Here is a 9910-nt window from a genome sequence, read left to right on the forward strand (position 1 = left end):
GAGGCCATCCCACAGCTAGCACGCAGGCGTTTAAAATTAGTAGGCCCGGGGGGTGGTCTGCTCAGACGGGAGGGGGTCTGCTCAACGTGGTCGTGTCGACAGAGAATCCAAGCCGGATGGTGAGAAGAGGTTAGTGACGTAGAATTGATGTTTGCTAACTGTGCTAGCTTCGTGCAGTGGCGCTAGCTGCGCTAGCTGGCAAGCTAGCTGTGAGGATCAGAAGTAGTGGCTCAGGGATTAACGCAGGAAAATCGGCGTGTTGTCGAGAGGACAGTCGATGGCTGGTAAATTTGGTGCGAGTAATATCCCAGGCTAATAAACAGGCTGGTGTCTGTGCAGAAGGTAAAAAGCTACTTACAGGCGGCAAAAAAAATGGCTAAATTAGCTTGTAGCCTGATTTAGACCATTGTGATGGATGGCAGGGCTCTGTTTTCGGCAAAAAAAGGCTCCAGTCCAATGGGCAAAGAGGTAATTGGTAGCCAAGAATCGCTGGTAGACCCTCTTCGGCTACCTGCAGATTGAGGGCCTAGCTCGAGGCTAGGCTCAAGGCTAACTTGGGCTTGCTTCGGACAGAGGTGTTAGCCAGTAGTAGCCACTCCGGTGCAGGACTAGCTAGCTGTGATGATACGGGTGTAATTGTCCAGAGCTTGCGTCAGGGGAATCCGGTGATGTGGTAGAGAAAAAGCAGTCCCGATATGCTCTGGGTTGATAGCGCGTTTGCAGACTGGCAGGTATTGGCCCGGTTATTGAAGCGGCTGTGTACCGAGTTAAGGCGAAGTACCGCCCAGCAGTGGCTAACTGGACTTACTAGCTAGTAGCTAGCTTATCTGGCTAGCTTCTGATTGGGGTTACGGTTCTAAATATAAAAAAAAATAAAGCAGGTCCGACCACATTGGGGAGGCGGGAAATGTAGGAATGTATATTTCAGTTCCTAGACGAAATGAAATTAAAAAATATACGAAAATGTATACGAAAAAATATACGAACAATGGTGCTGAAATAGTGGAGGCAGCGCCTGTTTTCTTGTCGACTTGTGGTAGCTCTAAATCAATAGTTGTTTAGTAGATTCCTTTCCTTCTGATGATGAGAGGGTGTGACTGTGGTATGCTATGACACACTTCCAGTTCTTGCCTTGGCAATGTGCAAGAGTAGGAACGGCGCTGAACAATGAGTGTGCCACAATGGGAGAGGTGTTAGACCTTTATTTAACTAGGCAAGTAAGTTCAAAACAAATTCTTATTTACAATGACGGCCTACACTGGCCAAACCTGGACGACGCTGGGCCAAATGTGCCCCGCCCTATGGGACTCCCAATCACGGCTTGTTGTGATACAGCCTGGATTCKAACCAGGGTGTCTGTAGTGACAACTCTAGCACTGAGATGCAGTTCCTTAGACCGCTGTGCCACTCGGGAGCATTCAATGGAGCCACAAAGGCATCAAACGTTCTTAATTCTTAAGGCTAGGGGGCAGTATCCTGAATTTACACCTGACTGAAGTGCCCAAAGTAAACTGCCTGTTACTCAAGCTCAGAAGCCAGGATATGCATATAATTGGTAGCATTGGATAGAAAATACTTTGATGTTTCTAAAACTGTTAAAATAATGTCTGTGGCTATAACAGAATTGATATGGCAGGCGAAAGTCCGAAGAAAATCCGAACAGAATTATAATTTTTTTTCAGCTCCCAAGCTCTTATTATGTAAACCTATTGTTTGTATGGGTGTCACCCAGATTGCAATTCCTATGGCTTCCAATAGATGTCAACAGTCTTTATTCAAGGTTTCAGGCTYCTATTTTGAAAAACAAACAAGTATTTGGAGGGTAAGGTTACCACCTGGAGMAAATCAGTCTTTCGGCGCGCGAAGGAGAGTGCGTGCGCTTACGAATTTGGCTTTCATATTGAACATACTACATTGARCACATTTTAGAGTACCTGAGGATCGAATGGAAACATCGTTTGACTTGTTTGGACRAAGTTTAGTGGTAGCTTTTTGGACTCCTTTGTCTGCATGTTGAACAAGTGGTTTACTGAAGTCAATGGCGCCAACTAAACAGACTTTTTGGGTTATAAAGAAGGATTTTATCGAACAAAACGACCATTCATGTTGTAGCTGGGACCCTTGGGATTGCAAACAGAGGAAGATCTTCAAAGGTAAGTGATTTATTTTATCGCTATTTGTGATTTTGTGAAGCCTGTGCTGGTTGAAAAATATGTTGTGGGGCGCCGTCCTCAGACGATCGCATGGTATGCTTTCGCCCTAAAGCCTTTTTGAAATCTGACAACGCAGTTAGATTAACAAGAAGTTAAGATTTTAAATTATATAAGACACTTGTATGTTCATGAATATTTATTTAAATTACACGCCAATTTCACCAGATGTTGTCAGCTTCGATCCCGCTAGAGGGACACCTAGCCCCAAGAGGTTTTGATAACACACTTTCTGTAGTAGGAGCACAAGCCTGTAAAGGCTCTCACTTCAGTAGTCATTCTAGGTTTGTGCCAGTCCCTGACCTTGTYCAGGTTCTTCGAGTCGGGCTGTAGGCCATCATTGGATATGACTTGGGTGCAAGCAAGATGACACTTGGCTTGAGATTCAATCCAGACTTTTGAGAACAGATAAACACCTCTTTGAGAGTCTGTAGGTGTTCCATGAAGGTCCTGTTGAACACCAACACATCATCAAGGTAGATGAGACACACTTTCCATTATAGGCCACAAAGTACAAGCTCCTTTAATCTCTCAAAAGTGGGAGAAGCATTTATGAGGTCCATCAGCATGACCTTAAAATGGTACAAGGAGCTGCCAGGTGTGAAGGCAGTTCTCTCTCTGTCTTCCTAAGCTAGTTCAACCTGCCAGTAAACACTAGATAAGTCCATTGTACTGAACCACCACACACTTGACAAGCTGTCCAAAGCATCTTATGTCCGTGGCAGGGGATATGCATCTCGCACTGTCACTGCATTCAGCTTCCAAAAATCAATGCAAAATCTGCTCTCCTGCTCTCTCTTCTGAACTAACAGCTTCTCAACTTGCCTGTCCAGGTCTTTCCTCACCTTGGGCTTAGTCCTATATGCATGTTGTCAGAAGGTCAGGGAGTCTCCTGTGTTGATAGTGTGTCTGATGAGATCTGTGTGTCCATAGTCCTGCTCATGAGCACTGAAGACATCAGAGTATTTGTGCACCAAGTTGGAGAACTTGGCGCTGCTCACTGGTGATTAATGGAGRTCAGGTTTTGGGAGACCCTGTCGTTGTGTCTGCAGATTGCAGTAAAACAATCTCAACTACAGTGTATTCCTCACCTCCCTGACTGACGAGAATGGAACTAGCATGGTGTCACTTGGGATATGACTGTCAATTTTGGTTGGCTTCATTACACGGATGAATTTGACACCTTTCCTGACTGGGGAWACAGTGCGTGACACATACAGATCTGGGAAGTTGCTAACGTCAGGTTCAAGTAGCCCTACCTAGTTGGAGGACTTTGACGGAGGCTCAGTTGGGGGTCCCTGATAATGTTGTCTGGGACAGGGCTGGGATGCACAGGGGATCAAAAGTAACAGCACTGCATCTGAGTGGGGCACTGTGTCTAGAACAAAGCAAGGGCACAGTCCAATTACACTAGTCTGTAACCCTTATTTCTTGTTGTTGGTATTTAACACTTTCTCCACCAGAGGACTTGTGGGTTCAGCAGAAAAAAATAAAACACGGGTTATAACTGAAAACTATTACTTGTGGTGTAATGTCTACTGGACCAGGAGATGCAGTCATGAAAATTCACTCTGGTCTTTTTTTCCTCCACCCTCTCCCGACACGAGCAGGTGCCCCTGGGAATACTATTGCTTTCAAAATAAAAGTCCCCATGGTACAAAATAACAGTGCCTCAATACATTACGACATCATGAAAGTCATAACAAAAGTAAGGCCACAGCAACAMTGACTCCTGAATGTTCTTCCAGAGCCCAGTGTCCACTGCCAGATCCAGAGAGGGTTTCAGGAGAACTGATATACTTTGCAAAGCACCTGGGCAACCTGCAGTTCAGAGTCTGGGAGAAGATGCAGGGAGGAGTTCAATACAGTGAGTGGTTCTTTTAGATACAGAGCCTTCAAATAGTATTCAGACCCCTTGATTTTACAGCCTTATTATAAAATTAATTAATACATGTTTTTCCTCAGAAATCTACTTACAATACCCCATAATGACAAAGCGGGAAACTGTTTTTTAGAATATTTATAATTTATATGAAATAAAAACAGATACTTTATTTGCATAAGTATTCAGACCCTTTGCTATGAGACTCGAAATTGAGCTCAGGTGCATCCTGTTTCCATTGATCATCCTTGAGATGTTTCTACAACTTAATTGGAGTCCGCCTGTGGTAAATTCAATCGATGTGACATGATTTTGAAAGGCACCCACCTGTCTATAGAAGGTCCAAACGTTGACAGTGCATGTCAGAGCAAAAACAAAGCCATGAGGTCGAAGAAATTGTCTGTTGACCTCCGAGACAGTCGAGGCACAGATCTTGGGAAGGGTACCGAAAGATGTCTGCAGCACTGAAGGTCCCCAAGAACACTGTGGCCTCCCTCACTCTTAAATGGAAGAAGTTTGGAACCACCAAGACTCTTCCTAGAGCTGTCCGCCCGGTCAAACTGAGAAATCAGGGGAGAAGGGCCTTGGTCAGGGAGGTGACCAAGAACCCGATGGTCACTCTGACAGCTTCCAGAGTTCCTATGTGGAGATGGGAGAACCTTCCAGAAGGACAAACATATATGCAGTATTTCACCAATCCGGCCTTTATCGTAGAGTGGCCAGACTGAAGCCACTCCTCAGTAAAAGGCACATGGCAGGAAATTGCCAAAAGGCAGCTAAAGACTCTCAGACCATGAGAAACAAGATTTTCTGGTCTGTTGAAACCAAGATTGAACTCTTTGGCCTGAATGCCAAGCGTCACGTCTAGAGGAACCTGGCACAATCCCTATGGTGAAGCATGGTGGTGGCAGCATCATTCTGTGGGGATGTTTTTCAGCAGCAGGGACTGGGAGACTAGTCCGGATCGAGGCAAAGATGAACGGAGCAAAGTACAGCGAGATCCTTGATGAAAACCTGCTCCAGAGCACTAAGGACCTCAGACTGGGGCGAAGGTTCACCTTCCAACAGGGCAACGACCCTAAGCACACAGCCAAGACAATGCAGGATTGGCTTCGGGTCAAGTCTCTGAATGTCCTTGAGTGGCCCAGCCGAGCCCGTACTTGAACCCGATTGAACATCTCTGTAGAGACCTGAAAATAGCTGTGCAGCAACGCWCCCCATCCAACCTGACAGAGCCTAAGAGGATCTGCAGAGAAGAATGTGAGAAACTCCCCAAAATCTGGTGTGCCAAGCTTGTAGCGTCTTACCCAAGAAGATTCAAGACTGCCAAAGGTGCTTCAACAAAATACAGATTAAAGGATCTGAATACTTATATAAATGAGATATTTCTGTTTTTTTTTAATTTTAAATAAATTAGAAATGTCTAAACCTTTTTTTGCTTCATCGTTATGGGGTATTGTGTGTAGATTGAGGGAATGAAACGATTTAATCAATTTCAGAATGAGGTTGTAACATAACAAAATGTGAAAATAGTCAAGGGGTCTATACTTTCAGAAGGCCCTGTATAACGGGTATTAAACACAGAGTACAAAACATTAAGAACACCTGCTCTTTCCATGATATAGACTGACCAGGTGAATCTAGGTGAAAGCTATGAWCCCTTATTGATGTCACTTGTTAAATCCACTTCAATCAGTGTAGATAAAGGGGAGAAGGCAGGTTAAAGAAGGATTTTAAAGCCTTGAGACAGTTGAGACATAGAATGTTTATTTTTGCCGTTCAGAGGGTGGATTGGCAAGACAAAATATTTAAGTGCATTTGAACGGGGTATGGTGTCTAGAACTACAACTCTGCTGGGCTTTTCACGCTCAGCAGTTCCCGTGAGTATCAGAAATGAGTATTAGGAAGGTGTTCTTACTGTTTTGTACTCTGTATATTGGACCACCCCTAAAACTCTCCAATACTAAAAAAAGAAACAGTGAATGATATTTAGAATGACTTACATACTGTACATTTGCTTTGTACGTTTACAGAGGATCTTACAATAAGTAATGTAAACATATATATAACACAAAACATACAACATATCATATACAGTAATGTATTCCCCCTACATTTGAATTAATCTGGTGTGTTTGTGTTCTCTCTGTCCAGCTCCAGTGACTCTGGACCCCAACACTGCCCACCCAGAACTCATCCTGTCTGATGATCTGACCAGTGTGAGACACAGTGATGAGGAACAGCAGCTTCCAGACAACCCAGAGAGATTTGATGAGGATGGAACRGTCCTGGGTTCTGAGGGYTTTAACTCAGGAACACACAGCTGGGACATTGATGTTGGGGAGAATACATTCTGGGACCTGGGTGTGACCACAGAGTCTGTCCAGAGGAAGGGAGACAGTGGATATTGGCATGGATCCTGGGGTGTGTTGTTTGGTGTTGGTAAATATAAAACACATGTACCAAATAAGCCATTCACTCACCTCACAGTGAGACAGAACCCCCAGAGGATCAGAGTGCAGCTAGACTGGGAAGGAGGAAAGCTGTCATTCTCTGACCCTGTCAATAACACACATCTACACACATTCACACACACTTTCACTGAGAGAGTCTTTCCATACATCAGGAATCTCTGTTTTCTCCACCCTCTGASAGTGTTACCAGGTAAGGTGACTGTATCAGTGGATACTGTCTCTGTCTGAATCAGGGACTAACATGATGTAAAATAGTCAGTAACACCCATTGATGTCTTTCATTRCRATTCTCACAGAGGGAGGACACACTGTGATGGAGAGTATCATTGTTGACTCACCTGTTACTATTATAGAATATAAATGTCACCTGTTGGTTGTTGGGTTTTCTTTTTAACACATTTAGATGTTGTCACTGGTTATGTTAACACTGGCATGTAYCCCAATACACTTGGGCTCCCTGAAAAACATTTGCCGTATAGTGTTGTGGCCGTGGACCAAGACTCAGWTAACTAGCCTGTTAACACCAAMATGTCTATGGAATGCAACACATTTTCACCCAATAAACATGTTCAATTATTTGGAACTTCTTCCATCTGTGTTTATGGGGTTAAATATCATTTGCACACAGACAGACACACACACATATTGTGGGGGCTTGTTTGGGGAGTTGGTTTGTTGGGGTGGAGTCACCATCTTGCTCTTGGCAGACTGAATGTAAAAGCTAATCCAATGTAGGAGTTTCAGCTGCTRAAGTTGACTGCTTGGCACTTCCATACAGTGGTTGTCCATGGTGCTGAATTGACCAGAGACATAGATAGTCAGAATTCAGCTAACAGTCAAGTCAGATGAGGAGAAACCTTAGATCAGTTTATTTGGTACATTTCATACACCTGGCATTTTTGAAGCATTCAAATCCAGTTATATTTAAACACTCACATCTAGTGAAGTGTCCTGCACAGACTCAAACTGATGTAAATGACAACTCGGCAGAGCTCCACCCTACTCCTGTTTAACAGGAAGGAGAAAAGCTCACAACAGAATAACAATGTAAAATGTGGCTATTCAGCATTCAGCTCAACTGATAACTGTCTTATAGAAAGACCAATAATCTTTGCAAAACAATCAAGAATCAAAACAACAATTGAAGACTAAGGAACACTGGCAGGACAACACAGATTTCTAAGTTCAGAAGAGTTTTCAAAAGTAAACCTTCCTCAAAAGAGTTTTCAAAAGTGGAAGTAAACCTTCTGTTCAAAAGCCAGAACACAAGATAAGCAGTGAGACATGGCCTTTAAAACGTATCTCTCCGAGGTTGATTTCTCCTGTCCTGTGTGCTGTGACATCTTYAAKGATCCTGTGGTCCTGTTGTGTAGCCACAGCTTCTGTAAAGCCTGTCTGGAGGAATACTGGAAAGAGAAGACATCTCGACAATGTCCAGTCTGCAGAAAAAAATCATCAATGGAATTCCCCCCTGTAACCTGGTTTTAAAGAACCTGTGTGAAGCCTACTTACAGGATAGAAGTCAGAGATATTCAGCAGGGTCTGAGGTGCTCTGCAGTCAGCACAGTGAGAAAYTCAACCTCTTCTGTCTGGAAGATAAACAGCCCGTCTGTTTTGTGTCAAACTTYAAAAAAGCAGAAAAGCCATGACTGCTGCCCATTAGATGAAGCTGTACTGGATCATAAGGTAGGAGATGTATTTAACACTRCTTGACTTACAGCATGTACATATAACCCTGTGGAATTATGGATATTGATGATATCTTTGACATTCCTCTCTGCTGTGTCCAGAGTCAGGCCCAGCACACAGAGAGGCTGATGAAGATGGGGTTTGAGAAGTTTCATCAGTTTCTACATCAAGAAGAGAGGGCCAGGATAGCTGMACTGAAGGAGGAAGAGGAGCAGAAGAGTCARATGATGAAGAAGAAGATTGATGAGATGAGCAGAGAGATATCATCACTTTCAGACACAATCAGAACCATAGAGGAAGAGCTGGGAGCTGAGGACATCTCATTCCTGCAGGTAAGGACTAATCGACCTCTGATAAATCAACTGCCCTGTCATTTATGAATAAACATTTTAGTAATCAATTGATATGTTTTACATTGATTTGCTATGATCAATACATCTATACAATACACATTAATGTGTTATTTTGTTTCCCTACAGAACTACAAGGATACAGTGAAAAGGTAAGGGGACTTTTTATTATGTCTCTCTCTTCTCYKTGGTTCTGTCAACCTGACAGAAATAACAGTAGTAGGGCTGAGCCTAAACATTCTAAGTAACAAAGTCCTTTAACTTGCAAGGCTTTTGACTGTACAGCTGGTGGGCGGTAAGACAGAGTTCTGGACAATGAGATGGGAGTGGGTCTATGTCTCACTGGCCTGAGGTGACACTGGGGGATTGTCAGGGGAGTCAGACAAATCACTGTTGCATGGCTTAAGGCGATTGTGATGAACCGACCCATCTCCTTGCATTCACCTTCCTGGGGTCTTTGATTTCATCCACCCCTGTTCTCCTATCCTTGTCAGCAACTTCTATGGACCCTTCCATCTGTGTGTAAGTTTGTTTATGCGCTGGACTGAGTCATATAAGGGAACCAGGTCCCCTTCCTTGTATGGGCAGAACACACTTTTCAATCATAATGATGTTTCTGTTGCAGTAGACTGCTGGTCCGCCTCCTTGGGGCCAGATTTGTACCTTGTCCGCTCGGGATTTGATCTTGCAACCTTTTGGTTACAAGTCAACGCTCTCCAACGCTCTATACCTGCTGCCCAGGTAGCCTAGTCGTGTAGTCAGGTCCGGGCATAAGCAGCGGTTGTGGTGGGGGCTGTTGTTGCGAGAGAGGAGTACAAGTTAAACAGGACATTCACTGGCAGACGAGGCTCTCTGCCATGAGCTAGAAAGTAAGGGGTGAAGCCTGTGCACAAGTGCACACTTCAATTCTAGGCCAGATCCACCTGAGGGATATTTTTGTCCCATTCCCCACCGTACTGACTGATGTCCTGTGCAAGCTGGTCTTCAGGGTCCGTTTCTGCCTCGCTACCCATGCCAACACACCTCAGCATGATATGGGATGTGCGTGTTTTTTCAATGCACAGTATTTTGCAATAATTGTTTTAGCAGGTCTGACTCGATTGTCGGCGTTGATCAGTATGAATGGACAAAAAAATTACATGCTGGCGTATGTAGTCTTCAAAGATGCAATGAGCTACACTAGTGGCACGCTGGTCTTAAATTAATATATATATATATATATATATATATATATATACAGTGGGGAGAACAAGTATTTGATACACTGCCGATTTTGCAGGTTTTCCTACTTACAAAGCATGTAGA

At 43.8% G+C, this 9910-nt stretch overlaps 1 protein-coding gene and 1 pseudogene across 1 annotated transcript in view; both read left to right on the plus strand.

The window, feature by feature from the left end:
* LOC112070589 (zinc-binding protein A33-like) overlaps window positions 1–7116 on the plus strand; it is a 22726-nt gene extending 15610 nt beyond the window's left edge. Inside the window, exons 5-6 of the mRNA XM_024138010.2 lie at window positions 3959–4077; window positions 6247–7116. Coding sequence (XP_023993778.2) covers window positions 3959–4077; window positions 6247–6794 — 667 coding nt within the window. The 3' untranslated portion in view covers window positions 6795–7116. The remainder of the gene's footprint in view (window positions 1–3958; window positions 4078–6246) is intronic.
* Window positions 7117–7840: 724 nt separating this feature from the next.
* Window positions 7841–8796, plus strand: LOC112070590 (E3 ubiquitin-protein ligase TRIM35-like; annotated as a pseudogene).
* The last annotated feature ends 1114 nt before the right edge of the window (window positions 8797–9910 follow it).

This window comes from Salvelinus sp. IW2-2015, unplaced genomic scaffold, assembly GCF_002910315.2.
Source record: "Salvelinus sp. IW2-2015 unplaced genomic scaffold, ASM291031v2 Un_scaffold1374, whole genome shotgun sequence".
Classification (NCBI taxonomy): Eukaryota; Metazoa; Chordata; class Actinopteri; order Salmoniformes; family Salmonidae; genus Salvelinus; species Salvelinus sp. IW2-2015.